General features: G+C 42.1%; 1 protein-coding gene across 2 annotated transcripts in view; it reads left to right on the forward strand.

The window, feature by feature from the left end:
• Positions 1-26105, forward strand: part of LOC137624280 (UPF0415 protein C7orf25 homolog) — a 61027-nt gene that overhangs the window by 30220 nt on the left and 4702 nt on the right. For both annotated transcript variants that reach the window (XM_068354824.1, XM_068354823.1), the window contains exons 4-8: positions 5094-5183; positions 8965-9102; positions 12247-12823; positions 13779-13918; positions 18502-18624. In XM_068354824.1, coding sequence (XP_068210925.1) covers positions 5094-5183; positions 8965-9102; positions 12247-12823; positions 13779-13918; positions 18502-18624 — 1068 coding nt within the window. The remainder of the gene's footprint in view (positions 1-5093; positions 5184-8964; positions 9103-12246; positions 12824-13778; positions 13919-18501; positions 18625-26105) is intronic.

Below are 26105 nucleotides of genomic sequence, written 5' to 3' on the forward strand. Positions count from 1 at the left end.
ATGGGTTCGAGAGGCCTTGATCAGCGAACAGACGTTTCCCTCTATGGTATCGGGTGTATCTTACCAAGATCTCCCCTACCATATGGCGAGAGAGACAATTTTCTCCTTGTCATCCGAAGGCTTTTCGCATAAGAAACCTGAAACAAGGTTTCGAGGCCCTTGAGCGAAAGTCAGTCCTTTCAGGACAGGTCCAGCATCCTGGTTGCAGCCAATAGGACAGCTCTGACCCTATGCAGTCATCGGAAAACTGCTCGCCGCCTAACAAAAGCGTAACACAGACTCCGAGAGTCTTTTTTGTTGGCAAAGTGTTGCGGTCACAGACGTTACCCTCGTCTCTTACTGCAACCATTTCCGTTGATCCTAAATGGGTTGTACGGCAAGACATGCAGAATAAGCTTGCCTCCCTTATGGAAGACTATTCTGCCGATTAGTCCGTTGAGCCTAGCCGTTTATCTCATCGAGATCCTGGCTTTCAGCTAACCTAACGTTCCTTTGTGTGTCCTGTTGACGTTGGCGTAACTAAGTCACGTCAGTCAGGTTGTTTAGAACCACACTCGATGCGGTCTCGTGTGGATTTTCAGCCACATTTGGACGTTAGGCCACTTGCTGATGCTCCTGTTGACGTTCAGGACGTTCGCTAACAATCGGAGTTGACTTGTTTTGACACTGTGCGTCAACCTCCGCATTCTAGAGTTGTTTTGACTGCTCAGTCTAGGCAGTCAAAGCAGTCTCGAGTGGACGCTGTGCGTCCTCCGCACCTGTTGTTGTTGACAGTTCACAGACTGTCAAGCAGTTACATGACGTTGCGTCCTGGTCTCTCGCACCTGTTGTTGTTGACAGTTCACAGACTGTCAAGCAGTTACATGACGTTGCGTCCTGGTCCGCTACTAATGCACCAGTGCGTGTGGACTCTGCTTGTAAAGCATTGCCACCACGGTAGGTCTCTCCCTTGCTTGAGACTCAGCTATTATCGGACAAGGTTCCTTTAGATGAGGAAGTTGCTGTTCCCCCTCCTACTGATATTCCCTTGAGGACTCTGTCAGACGGAGAGGAGCCTAAAGCTGCTTATCCCTCTATGGACTTTAATGAAATCATGCTGATTTTTAAGGATCTTTGTCCGGATCTTTTTGTAACTGCTGCTCCTCGTTCGCCTAAACGTCAGAGCTTACACTAGGCCTAGCTACTTCGAAGCCGTTGTTTATAAGCTAGTGCTCTCTCGCTCTCCTAGAGAGCTTTACATTTGCTAGGCGACTGGTTTATCACCAGGAGGAGTTTGGGGGATACAGCCTTTGCTTTCCCTTCTTTTAAACTGGCTTATAGAGCGAGAGTCTGATATGACACGAGAGAAGTTCTCGGCTTGGGAGTTCCTGCCTCTGCCCAGATAGACTTCTCAAATCTCGTAGACTCTCCCTGGCGCCTGGCCAGGAGACGCTCCAAGATTTTACAGGTCAACTTCACAGCTGTTTTCGAGCCTTTGAAGTTTTGCTGTACAATTATGTCATGCATAAACAAGGCTTTCAGGGATGGCTCCAATGATCTGACAGCCACGTTCTCTGCAGGGACAAGTCCCTCAGGGATGGCTCCATGATTTGGCAGCCATGTTCACTGCAGGAGTACGTAAGAGGCAAGTGCGCTCAATGTGTTCTTTGTCAAGACAAACTTCACGATGAAGTCTTCCAGGCTGTCTTGACAGCTTTTATGGAAGGCGACTGGATGGTCTCTCTCGACCTTCAGGAGGCTTACTTCCACATTCCTATACACCCGGATTCCCAACCGTTTCTGAGGTTTGTTCACAGGAATGTGGGGTACCAGTTTCGAGCTATCGGAGATCAGAGCCTCCCTGTACTTGGACGACTGGCTTCTCAGAGCCTCTTCCAGTCATCGCTGTCTGAAGGATCTCAATTGGACTCTAGATCTGGCCAAGAAATTGGGACTCCTAGTCAATTTGGAAAAGTCACAGCTGGTCCCATCCCAAACTATTCTGTATTTAGGGATGGAGATTCACAGTCAAGTTTTTCGGGCTTTTCCGTCGGCCCCCAGAATAGTTCAAGCCCTGCTCTCATCCAGAAGATGCTGAAGAAAGAACGCTGCTCAGTCAGGCTGTGGATGAGTCTGGTAGGGACGCTTTCATCCCTGGAGCAATTTGTCTCGCTAGGAAGGCTACACCTCCGTCCTCTTCAATTCCATCTGGCTTTTCACTGGAAAAAGGACAAGACGCTAGAGGCGGTCTCGATCCCGATTTCCGAAAAGATAAAGTCTTGTCTGACTTGGTGGAAGGACAATATCAGCCTACGAGAGGGTCTTCCCCTGGCAGTTCAGATACCCAACCACGTTCTCTTCTCGGACGCATCGGACTTGGGCTGGGGCGCGACGCTGGACGGTCGGGAATGCTCAGGTCTGTGGAACTCGAGTCAGAGGAGCATGCATATCAACAGCAAGGAGCTTTTGGCGGTTCATCTGGCCTTGATAAGCTTCGAGAATCTCCTTCGAGGCAAGGTGGTGGAGGTAAACTCGGACAACACCACGGCCTTGGCGTACATTTACAAACAGGGAGGTACCCACTCACTGACTTTGTATGAGGTCGCAAGGGACCTGCTCATCTTGTCAAAAGATCGAGGCATCTCCCTAGTAACGAGGTTCATCCAGGACGACTTGAACGTCCTAGCAGATTGTCTCAGTCGGAAAGGTCAAGTAATTCCAATCGAATGGACCCTCCACAAGGATGTGTGCAAGAGACTTTGGTCGACTTGGGGTCAACCCACCATAGATCTCTTTGCAACCTCGCTGACCAAGAGGCTTCCAATCTATTGCTCTCCAGTCCCGGACCCAGCAGCAATACATATAGATGCCTTCCTCCTAGATTGGTCACATCTGGATCTTTACGCATTCCCACCATTCAAGATTGTCAACAAGGTACTGCAGAAGTTCGCCTCTCACGAAGGGACAAGGTTGACGTTAGTTGCTCTCCTCTGGCCCGCGAGAGAATGGTTCACCGAGGTACTTCGATGGTTAGTAGACGTTCCCAGAAGTCTTCCTCTAAGAGTAGACCTTCTACGTCAGCCACACGTAAAGAAGGTACACCAAAGACTCCACGCTCTTCGTCTGACTGCCTTCAGACTATCGAAAGACTCTCGAGAGCTAGAGGTTTTTCGAAGGAGGCAGCCAGTGCGATTGCTAGAGCAAGGAGAGCTTCTACCATTAGAGTCTACCAATCGAAGTGGGAAGTCTTCCGAGACTGGTGCAAGTCAGTTTCTGTATCCTCGACCAGTACCTCTGTAGCCCAAATAGCTGATTTTCTCTTATACCTGAGAAAAGGACGATCCCTTTCAGCTCCCACTATCAAGGGCTACAGAAGCATGTTGGCATCGGTCTTCCGGCATAGAGGCTTAGATCTTTCAACAATAAAGATCTGCAAGACCTCCTTAAGTCTTTCGAGACCACTAAGGAGCGTCGTTTGGCTACTCCTGGGTGGAATTTAGACGTGGTCCTAAGATTCCTCATGTCAGACAGGTTTGAGCCTTTACAGTCAGCCTCCCTGGAAGATCTCACTCTTAAGACTCTTTTCCTGGTATGCTTAGCCTCAGCTAAAAGAGTCAGTGAGATTCATGCCTTCAGCAAGAACATCGGATTTTCGTCAGAAAAGGCCACTTGTTCTCTGCAACTAGGTTTTCTAGCTAAAAATGAGCTACCTTCTCGTCCTTGGCCTAAATCTTTCGATATTCCCAGCTTATCGGAGATCATAGGCAATGAACTAGAAAGAGTCTTATGCCCTGTTAGAGCTCTTAAGTTCTACTTAGCTCGTACTTAACCTTTACGAGGCCAATGTGAAGCGTTATGGTGTTCGGTTAAGAAACCATCCTTGCCTATGTCAAAGAATGCTTTGTCATGTTTTATCAGATTGTTAATACGAGAAGCTCATTCACATTTGAGTGAGGAAGACCGATCTTTGCTTAAGGTTAAGACGCACGAGGTTAGAGCTGTAACAACTTCCGTGGCCTTTAAGCAAAATAGATCTCTGCAAAGTATCATGGACGCAACCTATTGGAGAAGCAAGTCAGTGTTCGCGTCATGTTACTTAAAAGGTGTCCAGTCTCTTTACGAGAACTGCTACACACTGGGACCATTCGTAGCAGCGAGTGCAGTAGTGGGTGAGGGCTCAACCACTACAATTCCCTAATTCCATATCCTTTTAATCTGTCTCTTGAAATGTTTTAATGTTTTTATGGGTTGTCCGGAAGGCTAAGAAGCCTTTCGCATCCTGTTTGATTTGGCGGGTGGTCAAAGTCATTTCTTGAGAGTGCCCAGATTAGGGGTTTGATGAGGTCCTGTTGTATGGGTTGCATCCCTTGATACTTCAGCTCCTAGGGGTCTGTCAGCATCCTAAGAGGATCGCGAGGCTCCGTAAGGAAGACGTACTTACAAGGCAGAGTAATCGTCTAAGTCGACTTCCTTACCAGGTACCTATTTATTTTGTTTTTGTTATATTGATAACTTCTAAAATGAAATAAAAACTCTTAGCTTATATGATGTAAACATATTTAACTGGTCTCTACCCACCACCCTGGGTGTGAATCAGCTATATATATTCACCGGCTAAGTTAAATATTTAAAAATGATATTTTAATTATAAAATAAATTTTTGAATATACTTACCCGGTGAATATATAGATTAAACGACCCTCCCTTCCTCCCCAATAGAGACGCAGTGGGATGAGAAGAAATTGAGTCTTTGTTTACATTGAGTATGGTATCTGGCCGACAGTTGGCGCTGATGGGCACACCCGCAACCTGTATAGCGATCGCTGGCGAGTTTTTACAGTTTTTTGTCTGTCGAGCAACGGAGTTGCAGCTATATATATTCACCGGGTAAGTATATTCAAAAATTTATTTTATAATTAAAATATCATTTTTATTGTTTATTTTATGTATACACTTTCTAGGTAAGTTATTAATATTGTTAATTCTATACATGATCCTTGGAATATGATAAAAGTATGTACTGTTTAGTGGTAGTCATAGAAAATTAAGAATTGATCGTTTTCTTTTGTTTACATTGGATTTACTGATTAGCTCTGTCCTTATTATTCCAACAGGTTGTAGGAGTATTACAGAACTTCTCCAGTCAACACCTGGAAAAGATAGTTGTTGATGTTGTTGCTGAAAATGGTAAACAGTGGATAAAGGTGAGTTTGAAAATCTTATCAGATTACTTTGCTTATTAATTTTATGGTTATTGTGAATTTGGCATTGATGTCCAAAGATAAGTCTTTTAAATTTTGTTTGAAATATAGAATATAATTTAAAGCCAGCAACGATACTGTATAGAATTAGCGTTAGCTGTGTTATATCTTGGAAGGTCAAGTTTTGGAAAAACAGAAGGTCCCCAAAATACAAATACAAATCTAACTGAAAATAACAAAGATAAGATAAAGGAGAGTTATGGGGTCCTTTGACTGGCCAGACAGTACTACATTGGATCCTTCTCTCTGGTTACGGTTCTTTCCCTTTGCCTACACAGACACCGAATAGTCTGGCCTATTCTTTACAGATTCTCCTCTGTCCTCATACACCTGACAACACTGAAATTACCAAAAAATTCTTCTTCACCAAAGGGGTTAACTACTGCACTGTATTTGTTCAGTGGCTACTTTCCTCTTGGTAAGGTTAGAAGAGACTCTTTAGCTATAGCAGCTCTTCTAGGAGAAGGACACTCCAAAATCAAACCATTGTTCTCTAGTCTTAGGTAGTGCCATAGCCTCTGTACCATGGTCTTCCACTATCTTGGGTTACAGTTCTCTAGCTTGAGGGTACACTCGGGCACACTATTCTATCTAATTTCTCTTCCTCTTGTTTTGTTAAAGTTTTTATAGTTTATATAGGAGATTTTTGTTTTGATATTCTTAGAATATTTATTTTTTCCCTTTTCCTTTCCTCACTGGGCTATTTTCCCTGTTGGAGCCCCTGGGCTTATAGCATTCTGCTTTTCCAACTAGGGTTGTAGCTTAGCAACTAATAATAATAATAATAGAACAATGTTGTATAATCTAATGCAGTAAACAAGACAACATTTGCTATATGAAACATGACCATTAGTTGACTTTCCATCCATATCCATATACCAAGGCACTTCCCCCAATTTTAGGGGGTAGCCGACACCAACAATGAAACAAAACAAAAAGGGGACCTCTACTCTCTACGTTCCTTCAGCCTAACCAGGGACTCAGCCGAGTTCCGCTAGTACTGCTAGGGTGCCACAGCCCAACCTCCCACATTATTCACCCCAGATGAATCTTCATAATCTGACTCCCCTACTGCTGCTACTGTTGACTTTAGTCGCTGAAAATCGTAGGCAAGTGAGTTAGGTGAAGTTGACCCTTGGCCAAAATTTTACAAATTTGTCTTGCAAACAGCTTCTTGGAACCTAATAAGTTGTTAACCCTTTTACCCCCAAAGGACGTACTGATACGTTTCACAAAACTCATCCCTTTACCCCATGGACGTACCGGTACGTCCTTGCAAAAAACTGCTATTTTATGAATAGTACTTACCTGGCAGTTATATATATATAGCTGAGTCTCCGACTTAGCCATATATATATATATATAACTGCCAGGTAAGTATTCATAAAACTTTGTTTTATCATAAAAACTCCATTTTACATTTTTTTTGCATATTTTTTATAATTTTTTGAGAAACTTCAGGCATTTCCAAAGAGAATGAGACCAACCTGACCTCTCTATGACAAAAATTAATGCTGTTAGAGCAATTTTAAAAAAAATATTGCAAAATGTGTTTGAAAAAAAATAACCCCTGGGGGTTAAGGGTTGGAAAGTTTCAAATAGCCTAGGGGTAAAAGGGTTAAGTTGAGGACTTTCCATTACAATATACTAAGGCATTTTTGACTTACCTGAAAGCTAGATGCCCAAAGTATTTGATGAGAGTCCATTAAGTGACCCACACTAGGTTTTTAACTCTTGTTTTTTAAAAAATTTGCCCCATATATTGTAGGCTTATACATGTAGTCTACAGACCAGTATGTGGTGCTATGTACATTTTAAGTGAATTTATGTTTCATAACACCTACTGAATTGCTGAGTTTATATTTCATATATATTCTTTGGTGAAGAGGAAGAACATTGCATGGTTTAACAAATGAATGTTAAAGTTAGAATGAAGAAATATATCATAGTTTGATTTCTGTAATTTTTTTGAGTCTAGTATACTAGACTGAATCTAAATTTAAGGTCCACTTTGCTAGATAATGTGATTTCAGTAGAATACATTACGTGAACTTGTTTGCATAAATGGCCCATGACGGCAGAAAGCAGAGTGATCTTATTTTATAAAATCTGACGTAAACCTGATAGGGTTGATCACATCCATTGCACGTGTAATAACAGTTATAGACCTGTAGAACTCTCAACTTGTTTAATATCCCAAATTAACGGCTGACATTCTGATAAATGGTATTCTAATGTTGTTAGAACACAAAAATAAATGACTATTCCCAGAAAACAAAAAAATGATCCAAGGTTTTCGGAGTGACTTTTACAATTATTGAAAAATAACAGGGACCTCATTAAATTTTCCTCCCTCAACATGCTTGGGATACCAGTGAACTTTCCTATTTACGGGATGAGAGCATAAAGAGAAGACAGGATACCACAGTACTATTCAGCTTGATATCCCTACTGGATTATATCAGTTTTGTGCTAGGGATTGATTGCCAATTGAATATTATCAAGTAATTATGGAGGACGAGATGTATCGATTCCCGAATGACATTTTAAACTGGTCCACCAAGGGTGTCACAGACGTTACTTTTTAAGATTTTAAATTATGGTCAAATGTTCTCTCATTAATCTTTACATTTAATTGCCTTGATCTCCTTTCGATAAATTTCTGTATACTTTTTTAAGCAAGAGTGGGTTAATCCTCTGATCAGACAACAACACAATTTTTGCTTGGACTTAACTTCCAACAATTATTTTTAAGGACCAACATTTCCTTTGCTGCTCAGTTCACTGACAGTTTCTTTTCTGTTCTTGTGGAAGGCAAGTCTGTTCAAAGCTTTTTTATCAGAATGGAAAGTTCCCTGGAAGAGGAGAGAAAAAGCCCTTTAATTTTGAAAACGTGGTTCAAGCCTGAGTGGTAGCCCTTCACTACAGTGACTGAAAGAGAGTTCTCATTCTTCAGGAATGCTAAAAAGTCAATAATCATGGGAGTGGCTCAGAATGTTTTCCACTGTGCTGTGTAGACTGTTGTGGACGACTTTCGTAAATATCAGGGGAGATGTATTGCAGTCGGTCCCGAAAAGCATCTTTTTGGAGAGGCTGGACAGTCTCCAACCATGAAGAGATATGCAGTGAATCCCCCTCGTGTAACTTTAGTAGCTTAGCAAGTATTAATAATAATAATAATAATAATAATAGTAATTATAATAATAATAATGATAATAATAATAATAATAATAATAATAATAATAATAATAATAATGTGCTGTTGACAGTTTCTTTCAGTAATCTCTAAAATTCATCGCTCCCTGGAGTCTTATAACCTCACTTTTATCTCGACTGTTTTAATCCCTTGAGTTTTGTATCCAATTTTATTAGAGGTGGGTTCTGTGGCTTTGCAGTTAAGGCTTATGCTAATTATTTGAATTCTTTCTTCTTTTTTTTTACTTCAAGACTATGTTACATGTTAGTTAAAATCATTGCCTTTCTTTGATGTTGCAGCCTGAGTCCTTCCATCCTCAAACTTCATGTGAAGCTTAGAAAATGGATTTCTCTTTTAATTTAGAATCTTGTACGGGATGGGTATGATTTTATAATGAGAAGTAAATTATACTGTACACTACATAGTTTGATCTTTGTTAATTTGTCGTCTCTATTTGTGAATAAAAGTGGACCTGCGGAATTTTTTGAATGATCTACTCCAAATTTACTACCTCCATATTTTTTACAGGTAATTCTGAGATGTCCTAAAGCCTTACATCTTCTTTATGTGATGGGAGGACGTAAGGGTGTAAAACCATTAGATGAGGTTGCTGAAGACTTTTTGATAATGGCAGAACACCACCCAGTGTTTTATTCAGTTCCACAGGTATTGTATAGCATTTGTGCATGATTTATCCTTTTGGTATTTAAGTTCTACTTTTCTTTGCTTTTTATGATGTAATAGAAGTTTATCATATTAAGAGTACTTGCCTTTCCTATGTGAGACTTTATATGCAAGGTTCTAGCAGCTATTATGCAGGGGTTTTCCCAGTGTTGGGGAGGTCTAGTCAGATAATAACTCAAGAAATCTATTTTTTACTGCAGAGACTCGGCCCTTGGCAAAATGCTTCTACTGGCCATGGATGCCTAGTGGTATATCATGAGGTGGTTTTTTTTCCTGAACTGATTCTCTTTCTTCTCAAAACCATCCTTACTATCCTCCCTTCAGTGGCTATCCTGGAGGGTAATCAGCCATGCATGGTGTATTGGCTCCTCCATGTCGACCAGTTTTTCCGACTTTTTTTCTATAGTCTATGGGTTTGATCAATCTCCTTATTTATATTTCTGTACATATTGTTTTTGCTATCATTCTTGTTAATTTAGTTTTTAAGTATGATGTCTCCTTTTTATTACCATTAATTCTTATGCTATCTAGAGACATTGAGTAAAATCCAGGACCAGTATATCCTAGATTTCGTCAATGTTGTCTACTGTATAGCAATATTCGTGCTCTTCATGCAAATATTCAAGACCTTAAAAGTTGCCTCCAGACAGTATGATATTCTTTTGTGCTCAGAAACTTTGGTTTCTGATATGAGGTACTCATCTGAGCTCCTTATAACTGGTTTTAAGAAGCCAGTAATGTTGAAATGTGATGCCATCCCTAGGGCCAGGGGAATGGCGGTGTATATTAGGACCTAGTGCCCTGCTTCTCAAAAGTCCTGCTATGAATGTGGATGTCATGAGATTCAGGTAATAAAAGTTTGTGGTAGGTATAACAACTTCTATTTGTGTTTGTTCTACCAGAGTCCAGACATGGATGATTCTATCTTTGATGGTCCTCTTACCATTATGGCTAAGATACAAGAAGATGATAGAAAGGCCTCTTTTGTCTTTGTTGGTGATTTCAATGCTCACCATAGGGAGTGGTTAAGTTCTGTTTCTTCTACCGATCACCATGGCTTAAGAGCTTTAGTTTTTTCCTCTGAATCAGGCTGTGAGCAAATCATAAATGAAGGTACTCACAGGTCTGGTAACTGCTTGGACCTCATATACACCAACTCCCCTGGCGTTATAACAAATAAGGTTGGTTCTCCAGTTGGGACCTCTGATCTAGCCTTGATTTCATTAGTAGTGAAGACTAAGCAGCCTGTCCCTGATGTATCATACTCATGTAAGATTTATATGAAATCTAAACCAGACTGGAATGGGATTTTGCATGATCTTTGGGGCTGGAATTGGTCACAATAGTATAGTAGTGTTGATCCTGTTGTCCCTTTGAATGAGAATATAGTTAACATGATTGATAGATTATCCTTTTCTATGTGCTAAGATACCGAGTGAAGGACAAACCATGGTTCAATGATGATTGTAGATGTGCTTATTTGGAGAAGCAAGAGGCTTATCATCTTTGGAAGGGTAACAGATCAGATTTGACCTGGAATAACTATACTCAGCTTAGAACTTTTCCTCAGAGAGTTTATGCTTCAACTGAAAAGCAATACAATTTAACCATAAAAGAAACCCTTTTGGGTACAGCCCAGGAGCATGAGTGGTGGTCTACCCTTAAATCTCCACTCTTTGGTGTAGATACAACAGCTCCTCCTTTACTTAAACCAGATGACTCTGTCACTCACTGTCCAAAGAAAAAGGCAACCCTTTTGGCTGATGTGTTTAACAGTAAGCAGATTAATGAGAAACTCGAACTTCCTCATTCTTGTTTTCCTGAGTCTAAACTAACTAGTTTAGCTTTTTGATCTCATAAAATTAAAGCTCTCTTGATGGACCTTTATGCTTATGGATGTGTAGACCCAAATGGTATTTTTCCTTTGTTTTTTTATGAAGATTGCAGATTTCTCAGCTCCAAAGTTATCTGCTATTATGCGCAAGTTGGCAAGAAGAGCTTTTAGTACTTGTTGGAGAATTGGTAATGTTACTCCACTATGTAAATGTGTTGGTAGTAGCTCAAGTCCAAATAGAGGGTTGGACATGAATGTAAAGAGAGTTTTGTATGAGAAAGTGATTGTACCAACTGTGATGTATGGATCAGAGTTGTGGGGAATGAAAGTGACGAAGAGACAGAAATTGAATGTGTTTGAGATGAAGTGTCTAAGGAGTATGGCTGGTGTATCTTGAGTAGATAGGGTTAGAAACGAAGTAGTGAGGGTGAGAACAAGTGTAAGAAATGAGTTAGCGGCTAGAGTGGATATGAATGTGTTGAAGTGGTTTGGCCATGTTGAGAGAATGGAAAATGGCTGTTGGGAGAAGTACAAGAGGAAGGCCAAGATTTGGGTGGATGGATGGAGTGAAGAAAGCTCTGGGTGATAGGAGGATAGATGTAAGAGAGGCAAGAGAACGTGCTAGAAATAGGAATGAATGGCGAGTGATTGTGACGCAGTTCCAGTAGGGCCTGCTGCTTCCTCCAGTGCCTTGGATGACCACGGAGGTAGCATCAGTAGGGGATTCAGCGTTATGAAGCTTCATCTGTGGTGGATAACGGGGGAGAGTGGGCTGTGGCACCCTAGCAGTACCAGCCGAACTCGGTTGAGTCCCTTGTCAGGCTGGAAGGAACGTAGAGAGGAAAGGTCCCCTTTTTTGTCTCATTTGTTTGATGTCGGCTACCCCCAAAAATTGAGGGAAGTGCCTTGGTATATGTATGTATGTATGTTATTTTAATTGTTCATTACTTCTTATATCGTTTATTTATTTCCTTATTTCCTTTTCTCACTGGGCTATTTTTCCATGTTGGAGTCCTTGGGCTTCTAGCATCTTGCTTTTCCAACTACGGTTGTAGCTTACCTTGTAATAATAATAATAATAATAATAATAATAATAATAATAATAATAATAACAACAACAATTTAAGCATTTATCTTAAAAGGGAAATCTAATATTGAATATAAAATATTTTGTATATAATGAATGGCAAGATTTTTGTTACTGAGTTATTATAATGCAACATTCAGATGTTACTAGATGTTTGCAGGCTTAGAAAGTTAATGACGCATTACAATATTTTCTAACGTTACAGGTTGTGTTCTGGTTCTTCAGCGGAGTCAGTGAAAGTCTCGCAAGTGACTTGGAGGGTTTGGGCGTTTGCGTAAGAGGCACAAGAATACCAGACGATGAGTTAGGCCTCCCAGATTTTACTGTAGATGATTCTGAGAGCGAATTTGAAAGCTCGTCAGATGAGAACGAAGAGAGGGTTATAAATGGGAGTGAAATTAATGAAGTTTCTGGTGAACTTGTATTAAATAGTGACGATGTCATCAGCAGGACGTCCAGATGTACTTGTGAGGCCAGGTCACGTAGTGAAAATAGATCTCAAGATGAGGTTGAACTTGGTGATGTAAATAAGAGTTCGGTTATTAAGTGCAACACCGATGTGTCTCCATCTGGTGATGTAGAATCATCTCACATTTGTAATACAATTAAGGAAGAGAAAAAAGTAAGAAAGTTGAATTTAGATGTGACTGCCATTATAGCGTATGTGTCGGCAACCACAAATGGAGGGGCAAACTTCATCTTTGCAGACAAGATCCTGACTGAGCAAGCTATGTGGGAGAGACAGAACCCTGTTAAGAAAGCTCTTGATGATTACTTCCAAGGTAGTGCAATGTATAATTGTAATTACCTCCACCAACAAAATTGGAAGGAGGTTATGTTTTATCCCTTGTTTGTGTGTTTGTTTTCTTGTGAACAGCTTCCTGGCCACAATTTTAATCATAGAGTAATTAAATTTGCAGGGATTAAGTGTTATGTAAAAAGCTGGAAATGACTAAATTTTGGAAGGTCAAGGTCACAGTCAAGCAAAAGGTCCAATTCACGTAATCAGTCATAAGTTGGACATCGTTGAAACAGACATCAAACTTGGTTCATATTTGAGTGTGTGAAAATTCAATCCAATTAATACTGTATATGGTAAGGTCAAAAGTCAAAATCAGGGTCGAGCAAAAGGTTGATAAATAAGCTGCCGCAGCATAGGTCTGCATTTCAGTATACAATACTGTATTTCAATAAGTAGGTGGTAAGTTAAATCACAGAATCGTTCGTTTCTTTCTAATATTTAAGAGTCGGTAAATGCTTACCTTTCACTTTTACTTTTTGCTCATGTCATAGCATTAGTTAAATATTACTTCATTATAGCTGTCTTGGACAATCTTGCGTACATAATTGGTGTTGGAATGTATGGGCTACATGTCGGATTTTATTTTGAGTTTGTATGACTGCGATACAAACAAGTAGGAAGTTTTAAAAGTCAACATTTCCTGAAGCATTATAGTTATGCATAATTTTTCGTCCTGCTTCTTTGACTTGACCTTGCTTTAACTTTCACATCTCATTGAGGAACATATCTGTAACATACGTCAGGGTAGAAACGAGATTCGTTGCTCTGAAACTTTCCGAATAATGATGAAATAAAAAATGCTGCTCTCCTTAGTCATAGACATTTCTTTTTGCATTATATATGTCCTTTTTTTCATGTAATGTCATTTAGTGTTATGTTGTATGTGATCATTTTTGGTCTTTACTATCCACTTCATATATATCATTACTCCAAAGGTTGTGAACTGTTGGTGTGCCAAGAAGCTGTTGATCATTTCTCTGACATTATCAGCACCATTGGGGGTCCTGAAGAGAAAAAGAGAAGCCAAGAATTACTTGCAAGAGTAACAATTGTGCCGGGTCAGGATGTCTATGAGGTAAGATTGTAGAATTCTTCTTTGTCTGCATCTTTTCCCACCTTTATGTGGGGACGATGTTTCTGGCCAGCGTTCTCCATCTACCTCTGTCCCACACTTCATCACCTGTTAATCCCTTTGATCGAAGGTCATCCTTCATACAGTCCATCCCCCTTCGCTTTGGTCTCCCTCTCCATCTCGTTCCCTGTACCTCCATTTCCATCACTCTACTCCTAATATACTGTTCATCTTTTCTCATGACATGGCCATAGCACCTCAGTCTACTTTCTTGTATCTTATCTGATAGTTTTCTAACTCCTGTGGTACCCCTAATTACTTCATTCCGTATCTTATCTCTTCTTGTCACCCCACACATCCATCTCAATATTCTCATCTCTGCCACATCCATCTTCTTCTCTTCTGTTTTCTTTATTGCCCACGTCTCCGCTCCATACATCATTGCTGGTCTCACAAGATTATAGAATACTTTTATCTTAATTAAGCTAAGCAAGGTGAATGAAGATAATCCTGGCAAGGTAAGTCTATAGATTATTGAAGGTTCTGGTTCCCCTGACTTTGTGGCAAAGCAACAATGGATATTGCAGTGCTTCAAGTGGATCTGAGGGGTTCTGGTGTAGGCGCCAGTAGATTGGTGGACTGACAGGTAGTGCAATCACTGCTGTGCTAGTCTTCTGATTGGTGATATTACACAACGTTTGGATGACAATGTCCGTCCACCAGTGTGTTTCAGGTGGTTACATTCCCTGTGCTGTTGGTCTCTCAATTTGTAGGACTGTGCTTTCTTGGCTTTGGTCTCATTTTTGTAGGGTCATGCACTGTCAGGTTTTGTCTGCTTGGGTAGGTGATGGTTGGCTGGGGCCTGGAACTGTTGGTTATGATTACAGTTGTGCTTGGAGAACTGATACAACAAGCAGGTTAAAGGGAGATGCAGGCCAGGTTTACCAGATGCAATGGGCAATACTCTCCAGTGCCATTGAGTCAGGTGTTATTGGCAGTGTGGGTCGAGATATGACCCAAGAAGGAAATAACTTGAGGTAATAGGACATTCAGTGTTTGAGACATGGTGCAAAATATTAGTCCTGTATACTGCATTCATGGACTTACTCAGAAATTCATAACAGAACCAAGAAGTTTACCAAGGAATGTTAATTAATTTTCTGGAGGCGTAAGAAGCTTAAATGATACATTGGAGTATTTTTATTATGTCTGCCTACATGAATTTCTCTCTGTTAATTGTGTATCACCATTTAATGGAACTCAAAGTAGCACAAAAATAATCCTAGCTCCATTTTTTCCCATGGGATTTTTTGGGGAAGTATTTTTGTTTGATAGTACAATGCCATTAGCTGTACTGTGCTTCTACCTCATCATATTCATCCATCCTTGTGTAGAAGATAATGTCAACAAGTATTGATGTTAGGTCTATATTCTACTTTTTATGTTCTATTGCATGTCTTTAGGCATGTGTATTATTTTTATCTTACAAGCTAAGCTACAACCCTAGTTGGAAAAGCAGGATGCTATAAGCCCAAGGGCTCCAACAGGGAAAAGCCCAGTGAGGAAAGGAAATAAGGAAACAACTAAACTATATTTGAGAAGTAATAGTAGAATGTATAAACTATATAAAAATCAGTAGCAATGTTAAAATAGACATAAATAAACTATGATGACAGACTCCTGCTAGCCTGTTCAGCATAAAAACATTTGCTGCAAGTTTGAACTTCTGAAGTTCCACCGATTCAACTGCTTTATTAGGGAGATCATTCCACAATCTTGTCACAGCTGGAATAAAGTTCTAGAATACTATGTAGTATTGAAGAAGGCATGACTTTTAGAATTAACTACATACCTAGTACTATGCACAGGATGGTACAGTCTGGGAAGATCTGAATGCAAAGGATGGTCAGAATTATGAAAGATCTTATGCAACATGCATAAAAGAATAACTAAAAGATGGTGCCAGAGATTAATATCTAGATCAGGAATAAGAAATCTAATAGACCGCAAGGTTTTGTCCAACAAGTTAAGATGAGAACCGGCACCTGAAGACCTGTTAGAACAATACTCGAAGCAATTAATGAGGTTGGTAAGGGAATTCTGTCTATCTACCAAGGCACTTCCCCAAACTTTGGAAGAACTATTCCGCTATTCGCTTCTCCCAGCCAGACAAGGCATTCAGCCGAGTTTGGCTGGTACTGCTAGGGTGCCACAGCCCACCCTCCCCTGTCATCCACCACAAATGAAGTTTCATATGCTGAATCCCCTACTGCTGCTACCTCAGCGGTCACCAACGCGACCGGAGGAAGCAGGGGGCCCTACCGGAACCGAGTCACAATCGCTCGCCATTCATTCCTATTTCTAGTATGCTCCCTTGTTTCTCACATCTGTCCTCCTATCACCCAGAGCTTTCTTCACTCCATCCATCCACCCAAACCTTGGCCTTCTTCTTGTACTTCTCCCATAATCTCTTGCGTTCATCACCTTCTTCAGCAGGCAACCACTTTCCATTCTCTCTACATGGCCAAACCACCTCAACACATTCATATCCACTCTAGCTGCTATATAATTACTTACACCCGTTTTCACCCTCACTACTTCGTTCGTAACCTTATCTAATTGAGATATACCAGCCATACTCCTCAGACATTTCATCTTGAACATATTCAATTTGTGTCTCTCCTTCACTTTTATTCCCCACAATTCCAATCCATACATCACAGTTGGTATAATCACTTTCTTGTACAGAAATCTCTTTACATTCATTCCTAACCCTCTATTCTTCACCACTCCCTTCACTGCCCCCCAACACTTTGCATCCTTCATTCACTCTCTGACGTACATCTGCTTCCACTCCACCATTTGCTGCAACAACAGACCCCAAGTACTTAACTGATCCATCTCCTCAAGTAACTCTCCATTCAACATGGCATTCAACCTCGCACCACCCTTCCTTCTCTTGCATCTCATAACCTTACTCTTACTCACATTAACTCTCGACTTCCTTCTCTCACATACCCTTCCAAACTCTGTCACTAATCGACCAAGCCTCTCTTCCGATTCTGCAACCAGTCCAGTATGATCCGCAAACAACTGATTTACCTCCCACTCATGATCACTCTCATCTATCAGATTCAATCCTCAACTAAGCACTTGAGCATTCACCTCTCTCACCTCCATCAACAAACAAATTGAACAACCATGGTGACTTACACATCCTTGTCTCAGCCTTACTCTAACGGGACATGAGTCGCTCACTTCATTTCCTATTCTAATTATTATTATTATTATTTGCTAAGCTACAATCCTAGTTGGAAAAGCAGAATGCCATAAGGCCAGGGGCCCCAACAGGGAAAATAGCCCAGTGAGGAAAGGAAACAAGGAAAAATAAGATATTTTAAGGACAGTAACAACATTAAAGTAAATAATTCCTATATAAGCTATAAATACTTTAACAAAACAAGAGGAAGAGAAATTAGATAGAATAGTGTGCCCGAGTGTACCCTCAAGCAAGAGAACTCTAATCCAAGACAGTGAAAGGCCATTGTACAGAGGCTTTACTGCCTATGTAGAAACTCTTCACTGCTTGCAACAACCTTCCACCAATTTCATATAACCTCATCACATTCAACATAGCTTCCCTATCAACTCTATCATATTACAGGGTATTTCTCCAGATCCATAAATGCACCAAACACCTCCTTACCTTTTCCTAAATATTTCTCGCATATCTGCCTAACTTTAAAAATCTGATTCATACATCCCGTACCTCTTCAAAAACCACCCTGTGGTGAGGGTATTGCTGTAAATAATACATACATACATACATATACCAAGGCACTTCCCCCAATTTTGGGGGGTAGCCAACATCAACAAATGAAACAAAACAAAAAGGGGACCTCTACTCTCTATGTTCCTCCCAGCCTGACAAGGGACTCAACCGAGTTCAGCTGGTACTGCTAGGGTGCCACAGCCCACCCTACCCCGTTATCCACCACAGATGAAGCTTCATAATGCTGAACCCCCTACTGCTGCTACCTCCGCGGTCATCTAAGGCATCGGAGGAAGCAGCAGAGCCTACCGGAACTGCGTCACAATCGCTCGCCATTCATCCCTATTTCTAGCACGCTCTCTTGCCTCTCTCACATCTATCCTCCGATCACCCATAGCTTTCTTCACTCCATCCATCCACCCAAACCTTGGCCTTCCTCTTGTACTTCTCCCATCAACTCTTGCATTCATCACCTTCTTTAGCAGACAGTCATTTTCCATTCTCTCAACATGGCCAAACCACCTCAACACATTCATATCCACTCTAGCTGCTAACTCATTCTTACACACGTTCTCACCCTCACCACTTCGTTCCTAACCCTATCTACTCGAGATACACCAGCCATACTCCTTAGACACTATAATACTATGTAATATTACGGTGAAAATTGATTTGATATTATTTTACTACACTAACTGGAGTGCTGAAATGCATAAATGGGGTTCTTATCATAGAACATGAATTAAGCTTTTGTTGTGGTTGGGTAAAAGATGCATTGATATTGCAAGCATTGCATAATTGTTTGTCTTTTCAGAATCAAGTAAAGCTTGGTGGGAAAGTGCGGAAATTATCAAGGCTTATCTTTGGTACGAGTCAAGCTCACAAGGCTATTACTGTTACTTCCAACAGAGGTTTTGTTAGATCTGTTGAGCAGCAGGTGAGTCAAAGTTTTCAGTGCAGAGCCATAGAGTAAATGTGGTCAATTTTAGATAATATATGGAACAATACAGTAAGGAATTAAGGTTGCTCAAGGAGTGGTTCATTTACTTGACGCTGATGTGGGAATACCTTAACGTGTTAAAAGGGTTTGCGTATTGCCATGATCAGGAAGGCTGTACTAGACAGGGCTGCCCATACTAGTTTGGTTTGCAGGAGCAATCAGACTAAAATCTACCACCATCGCCAGTCCGCAGTGGCCACCGTGGTGATGAATGAGATGTCTGAGGCCTTAGTCCTGTAGTGAACTAGAATAGGCTGCATTTGGTGTTGTTGTTGATGTCATAACAATGATGGTTATTGATATGATAAATCAGACAAGCAATGAGGGTGTTGAGCAATGATATTATGACCTTTGTTAACATTGATATGACTGTTGGTGAGTTAGCAATTGATAATGTTTGAACAAACTTTAATGTTGGCTGCTGAAGTGTGACTTATAGACAAACAAGGACCGATTATGGTAAGAATATAACAATTCAGCACAATAATAGCAGAGGCAGTTAACCTTAACCTATGACTCTTGGACCAGTAAGAGGTACAGGATAAACTTGACTGTAATGTATATAAAGTGTCTGTTTCATTGAGTTTATAAACAAAAGTATATTATAGTTTGTAATTGTCAGTGGACACTGCTTTAAGATTTGACAATAATACTCTACCAACAAATATGGTGAGGGTAGACATTAATTTTCATCCAATTAACAAAATGAACCAGACAATATAGATTTTGTGTTAGGGGAACTGGTAAAATGTTGAAAGTTTGTTGTTGGAATAAAGTATTCCACTAGCCAGAAATGAAATTCACATGTCCGTAGTTCACTGACTTTTAATTTCAGGAGTGTTTAGACAGCAAAGTTAGGATTCATATGATGGGATGCTTTCTTCTTCTTGATTATGGAAATTCTCCTGCCATTTCCACTCTGCCAATAAAATTTAGATTGCAATTTACTTTTCTGGTATGACAGCTACTTCCTGGGTACCCTCAGGCACTAGATTTGTATACTCCAGAGAAGTCACCAATTTCAGACAATACATTATGTCTTGAGTATCTGTTAGTCGTGCGGATTCACTTTTTCATATCCCAATAACATCGGTTTTATGGTCCTCGTCTTTAATTCTCACAGTTTGGTATACACAGCAATGTTTAATTTGGAATTATCTCAAGTATGTTTCCAAAGTTTTTCAATATTAATCTTACCCGATAATCATGTAGCTGTCAACTCTGTTGCCGACAGAAATCTACGGTAGGGATACGCCAGCGATCGCTATACAGGTGGGGGTGAACACCACAGCGCCATCTGTGGTCAGGTACTCTAGTACTTCTTGTCAACACCACCTCAATTTTTCCTCTGTCATGCCTCCGGCTAGACCTACATGGATACGCTGTTGATTCTGGAGTTATTGCTCACGATTTGGTGATGTATTTGCTCTAGAGTTTAGCCTTCGCTATTCAGGAAGCTATATCATTAGCTTAGCAAGTTTTTGGAATTAATTTGATTTAATTTTTGATTTAATTTTGGTACGAAGAGAGTATGAACTCTCTTTCACTTTTAAATGGCCGACCCTTCCCTTAGACGGAAGTGTTGGTGTCGAAGAGAGTATAGACTCTCTTAATTTTGCTTAACAAAGTTATAGATTTATTTTATATCTCTCCGCCTTTTATAGGCCTCTTTGATTAACTTCCTTTTATTATAAACTTATTAAAATTAATTTTTATATTTGTTTATATTCGACCTTTCCTAATAGTAGGCGGTCTTTTCTTGGAACCGAAGTTAATTAACTTTGAGCCCGTCATTTCGTTTTTACCTGTTAACATATTATGCCATTTTAATGTTTTTGAAAGAATTTCTTTGATAGTCTTGTACTGTTTTCAAAGTTGAACTAACGTTTTGTTTTGTCTCTGCAGTTGTTGACGTTCAGAACGTTCAACTTGCGCTCTATCATTACGATAGAGAGAGAGTCTATCACGGTGTCACGTTGCAGTAAGAGTAAACCGATTCTAGCGTTTTGTTCATTCTTTCTTAGCTTAAATGGTTCTATTCTAATAAAGGAAATTTTTATTTGGGAAACCTTTCAGTTTTTTTCCTTTAACAATAATATGTTTTAACGATATATATAATTGGGCTCTTCTCTCAGGTGCTAAGTCAAGAGAGAGAGAGAGAGAGAGATAGAGACGGAGGGAGAGAGAGGAGGATAAACGTTTCGTTCAAACGGGTAACGTTGTTATCGTTTTTGCTCTTCTCCCTAGTCTCTTTAGGGGAAGAAGGTAAACGTTTCTAGAGTTTTATTCTTGTTCTCAGACTTTATGCGGTGAGAGATTTTAAACGTAGTTTATTTGATCTAGTGTTTAATCTCTTTTCCAGCCACTGAATTATTTATCTTTCATTATGTTTTTCTGTTACATTGTAATACTGTTTTCGCAATTACTAACTTTTAATGAAGGATAGAATTGCGTGTTTCAGGTACAAACCACTTAAAGTTTCGAGTTCAGTGAAATAAGTGCAAACAGAAAATCAAAAGTGATAAAGTGATACACGCAAAGTGTTACAGTGTTGCGTTCGAGGGTTCGTCTGTTCGTGCCAGTTGTTCGCCTAGTCTGGGACCTCTTACAAGCTCCCAAGCCCAGGGGAGAAGTAATGTCGAAGGACTTATGGGTTCAGCAGGCCTTGATCGACGAACAGACGTTTCCCTCCGTGGTTTCGGGTGTAACCAACTCACGTAGCCGACGTGATTACCCCACCCACACAAAGACGAGAGAGCCCATTTATTCCTCGTCTGCGGAAGAGGTTTCTCGCAGAAACCATGGACCAAATCTTGCAGCTTTTAAGTGCAAGTCGGTCCCTTCCGCGCAAGTCCAACTCCTAGGTGGTGCCATTAGCACTGGGTCAGTTCGGACTTGCTGCAGTACGACAACTGCACACCTCCCAGAGAGGCACGGTGGTATCGCAACAGACAGTAACTCCGTCTGTTGCCGCACCAGCTGTTTTAGACCCTCAGTTTCAACGGACAGTAGCTCCGTTTGTTGTTGTCTTTCTCTAACTCTAGTGGTCTATGCTGCTGACAATGCAGTCGCAGCTTGCGGTGTTGATGCGGGAGTTTCAGGCAGAGAAGGTTAATACACCTCCTCCTGCGAGCGCTCCTCCTCCTCTGCGCAGTACAATCTGCCAGACGTATGAGGTTGAGGTTCCTCAAGCTACCTCCATGCGTGAGCTGCCGCGTTGGGAGTTGCCAGATACCAGCGCTGTGCAGCAACCTCCACTTTCCTTGAGGCAGGAGCCTCTTACCACGCAGCAACCTCCTCAACAATGGGGGCAGGAGCCTTATGCCTTACAACCTCCTCTACCCTTGAGGCAGGAGTATCTTGCATTACAACCATCCTCGAGGCAGCTACCTCTTGCGGTGCGACAACCTCCACCATCCTCGAGGCAGCAACCTCAACTCCACCTCTGCGCAGTCCACCCTGCCAGACGTATGAGGTTGAGGTTCCTCAACCTACCTCCACGCGTGAGCTGCCGCACTGGGAGTTGCCAGATACCAGCGCTATGCAGCAACCTCTTGCGTTGCGGCAACCTCCACCATCCTTGAGGCAGCAACCTCAACTCTTGCGGCAGCCACCTCCACCATCCTTGAGGCAGCAACCTCAACTCTTGCGGCAGCCACCTCCACTCTTGAGGCAAGAACCTCAACTCTTGAATGGGCTCTCGTGGCATGGTTGGTTTCGACCTGGCCTTTCATTAGAAGGGGCTAGCGTTCGATCCCAAGTATGAGGTAGAAATTTATTTCTATTTGAACACGATGTTGTGTTGATATTTATCCATATTGACTCATTAGGGGTAATTTGAATGAATTACTACCAATTGTGTCACGTGGTGGCCCGGGGAAATCTGGTAAAACTCGCTGGTACAGAGACTGATGTCTCACCAGGTAAATCCTCGGACAGCTAGATTAGTGTCAGGTTCAGATTTCTTTAAAAAATCCTCCTCTACCCATCAGGCAGCCTCATGCTTATGAGGAGCCTCATGCTATGCGGCATCCTCCTCAAACCATGAGGCAAAAGCCTCATGCTATGCGACAACCGCCTCAACCCATGAGGCAGGAGCCTCATACTATGCGGCATCCTCCTCAACGCATGCGGCATAAGCCTCATCCCTTGCAGCTTGAGCCTCATCCCATGCAGCATGAGTCTCATACCATGCAGCATGAGCCTCATCCCATGCAGCATGAGCCTCATCCCATGCAGCATAAGCCGCACGCCATGCAACATGCTCTGCTTACCTTACAGCATGCTCTACATACAGCATGCTCTGCATACCTTACCGCATGCTTCTCAGTCACACATCTTTGGTTGTTGCCAACTCACTAGACTGTCAAGCAGTTTCATAACGTTGCCTTCTAGTCTGCTGCTTTTGCACCAGTGAAACCCTCACTGAGAGAACTTAGCTTTTCTCGGATATGGTTCCTGTAGATGAGAAAATGCTATTCTCCCTCCTTCTGATTTTCCCTTGAGGACTCTGTCATTTGGAGAGGAGCCTTTAGCTGCTTAGCCTCCTATGGACTTTTATTTAAGCATAGCATGCTTCCAGGGAGGGTAATAGTTCCACTTCAGTCGCTAACCCCGTCTGTTACCACACCTGCTCCCATAGACCTTGAGCTGTGTTGCAAGACATGCAGTCCAAGCTTAGTCCTTGTTAGAGGATTTTTTGTTTACGGAGTCAGTGTGTCACTGGGAAGACGTTCAACAACCAGCAGAAGTGTCTTGTTGTGACGCAGTGCGGCAACCTCAGCAACCCGATAAGGAGTTGTCTGTACGACCCAGACAGTCTAGACAGCTTCGGGTTGTCACTGTACTTCCTCGCTTCCCCATGGTTGACAGTTCACAGACTGTGCAGCAGTACCATGATCTTGTGTCCGGCTCCGTCAGACGACTAGCTTTTAAGAGCTCCCACAAGTCGTCGCTGTCTGGAGATTCTCAGATGGACTATGGATCTGACCAAGGAACTGGGCCTCCTGGTCAATTTTGAGGAGTCCCAGCTCGTCCCATCCCAGACCATTGTCTACCTGGGTATGGATCTTCAGAGTCGAGCTTTTCGGGCTTTTCCGTCGACCCCAAAGATATACTAAGCCCTAGATTGCATCCAGAGCATGCTGAGAAGGAACCGATGCTCAGTCAGGTAGTGGATGAGTCTAACAGGGACACTTTCATCGCTGGCACTGTTCATCGAGTTAGGGAGACCCCACCTCCCCCCCTTCAGTATCATCTAGCGGCTCACTGGATAAAGGACATGACGCTAGAGACGATCTCAGTTCCTGTTTCCGAAGAGAGGAGGTCTACTCTCACGTGGTGAAAGAACAGCTTTCTTCTCAAGGAAGTCTACCTTTGGCTGTTCAGAAACCCGACCGCCGTCTCTTCTCTGACGCATCAGACACGGGCTGGGGTGCGACTTTGGACGGACAGGAATGCTCGGGAACATGGAATCAGGAGCTAAGGACACTTCACATCTATTGCAAGGAGCTGTTGGCGGTTCATCTGACCTTGATAAACTTCAAGTCCCTCCAGCTTAACAAGGTGGTGGAGGTGGACTCTGACAACACCACAGCCTTGGCTTACATCTCCAAGCAGGGAGGGACTCATTCGTGGAAGTTGTTCTAGATCGCAAGGGACCTCCTCATCTGGTTAAAAGATCGAAAGCTCACGCTGGTAACGAGGTTCATTCAGGGCGATATGAATGTCATGGCAGATCGCCTTAGCCGGAAGGGTCAGGTCATCCCCACAGAGTGGACCCTTCACAAGAATGTTTGCAGCAGACTTTGGGCCCTGTGGGGTCAGCCAACCATAGATCTGTTCGCTACCTCGATAACCTAGAGGCTCCCGTTGTATTGTTCTCCGATTCCAGACCCAGCAGCAGTTCACGTGGATGCTTTTCTGCTGGATTGGTCCCATCTCGACCTGTATGCATTCCCGCCGTTCAAAATTGTCAACAGGGTACTTCAGAAGTTCGCCTCTCGCAAAGGGACACGGCTGACGTTGGTTGGCTCCGCTCTGGCCCGCGAGAGAATGGTTCATAGAGGTACTGCAATGGCTGGTCGACATTCCCAGGACTCTTCCTCTAGGAGTGGACCTTCTACGTCTACCTCACGTAAAGAAGGTACATCCAAACCTCCACGCTCTTCGTCTGACTGCCTTCAGACTTTCGAAAGACTCTCAAGAGCTAGGGGCTTTTCGAAGGAGGCAGCCAGAGCGATTGCCAGAGCAAGGAGGACATCCACTCTCAGAGTCTATCAGTCTAAAGGGGAAGTCTTCCGAAGCTGGTACAAAGCCAATGCAGTTTCCTCATCCAGTACCACTGTAACCCAGATTGCTGACTTCCTGTTACATCTAAGGAATGTAAGATCCCTTTCAGCTCCTACGATTAAGGGTTACAGAAGTATGTTGGCAGCGGTCTTCCGCCACAGAGGCTTGGATCTTTCCACCAACAAAGATCTACAGGACCTCCTTAGGTCTTTTAAGACCTCAAAGGAACGTCGGTTGTCCACTCCAGGCTGGAATCTAGACGTGGTCCTAAGGTTCCTTATGTCATCAAGATTTGAACCTCTCCAATCAGCCTCTTTTAAGGACCTCACATTAAAAACTCTTTTCCTCGTGTGCTTGACAACAGCTAAAAGAGTAAGTGAGATCCACGCCTTCAGCAGGAACATAGTTTTCACATCTGAAACGGCTACATGTTCCTTGCAGCTCGGTTTTTTGCTAAAACGAGCTTCCTTCACGTCCTTGGCCTAAGTCGTTCGAGATCCCAAGCCTGTCCAACTTGGTGGGGGACGAACTGGAGAGAGTACTTTGCCCAGTTAGAACTCTTAGGTACTATCTAAAAAGGTCATAACCTTTACGAGGACAATCAGAAGCCTTATGGTGGGCTATCAAGAAGCCTTCTCTTCCAAGGTCTAAGAACTCAGTTTCTTACCTATTCAGGCTCCTGATTAGGGAAGCACATTCTCATCTGAAGGAAGAAGACCTTGCTTTGCTGAAGGTAAGGACACATGAAGTGAGAGCTGTGGCTACTTCAGTGGCCCTCAAACAGAACCGTTCTCTGCAGAGTGTTATGGATGCAACCTATTGGAGAAGCAAGTCAGTGTTCGCATCATTCTATCTCAAAGATGTCCAGCCTCTTTACGAGAACTGCTACACCCTGGGACCATTCGTAGCAACGAATGCAGTAGTAGGCGGGGGCTCAGCCACTACATTCCCATAATCCCATAACCTTTTTAACCTTTCTCTTGAATACTTTTTATGGGTTGTACGGTTGGCTAAGAAGGCTTCCACATCCTTGTTGATTTGGCGGGTGGTCAATTCTTTCTTGAGAAGCGCCGAGGTTAAAGGTTGTGATGAGGTCCTTTAGTATGGGTTGCAGCCCTTTATACTTC

This window comes from Palaemon carinicauda, chromosome 31, assembly GCF_036898095.1.
Source record: "Palaemon carinicauda isolate YSFRI2023 chromosome 31, ASM3689809v2, whole genome shotgun sequence".
NCBI lineage: Eukaryota > Metazoa > Arthropoda > Malacostraca > Decapoda > Palaemonidae > Palaemon > Palaemon carinicauda.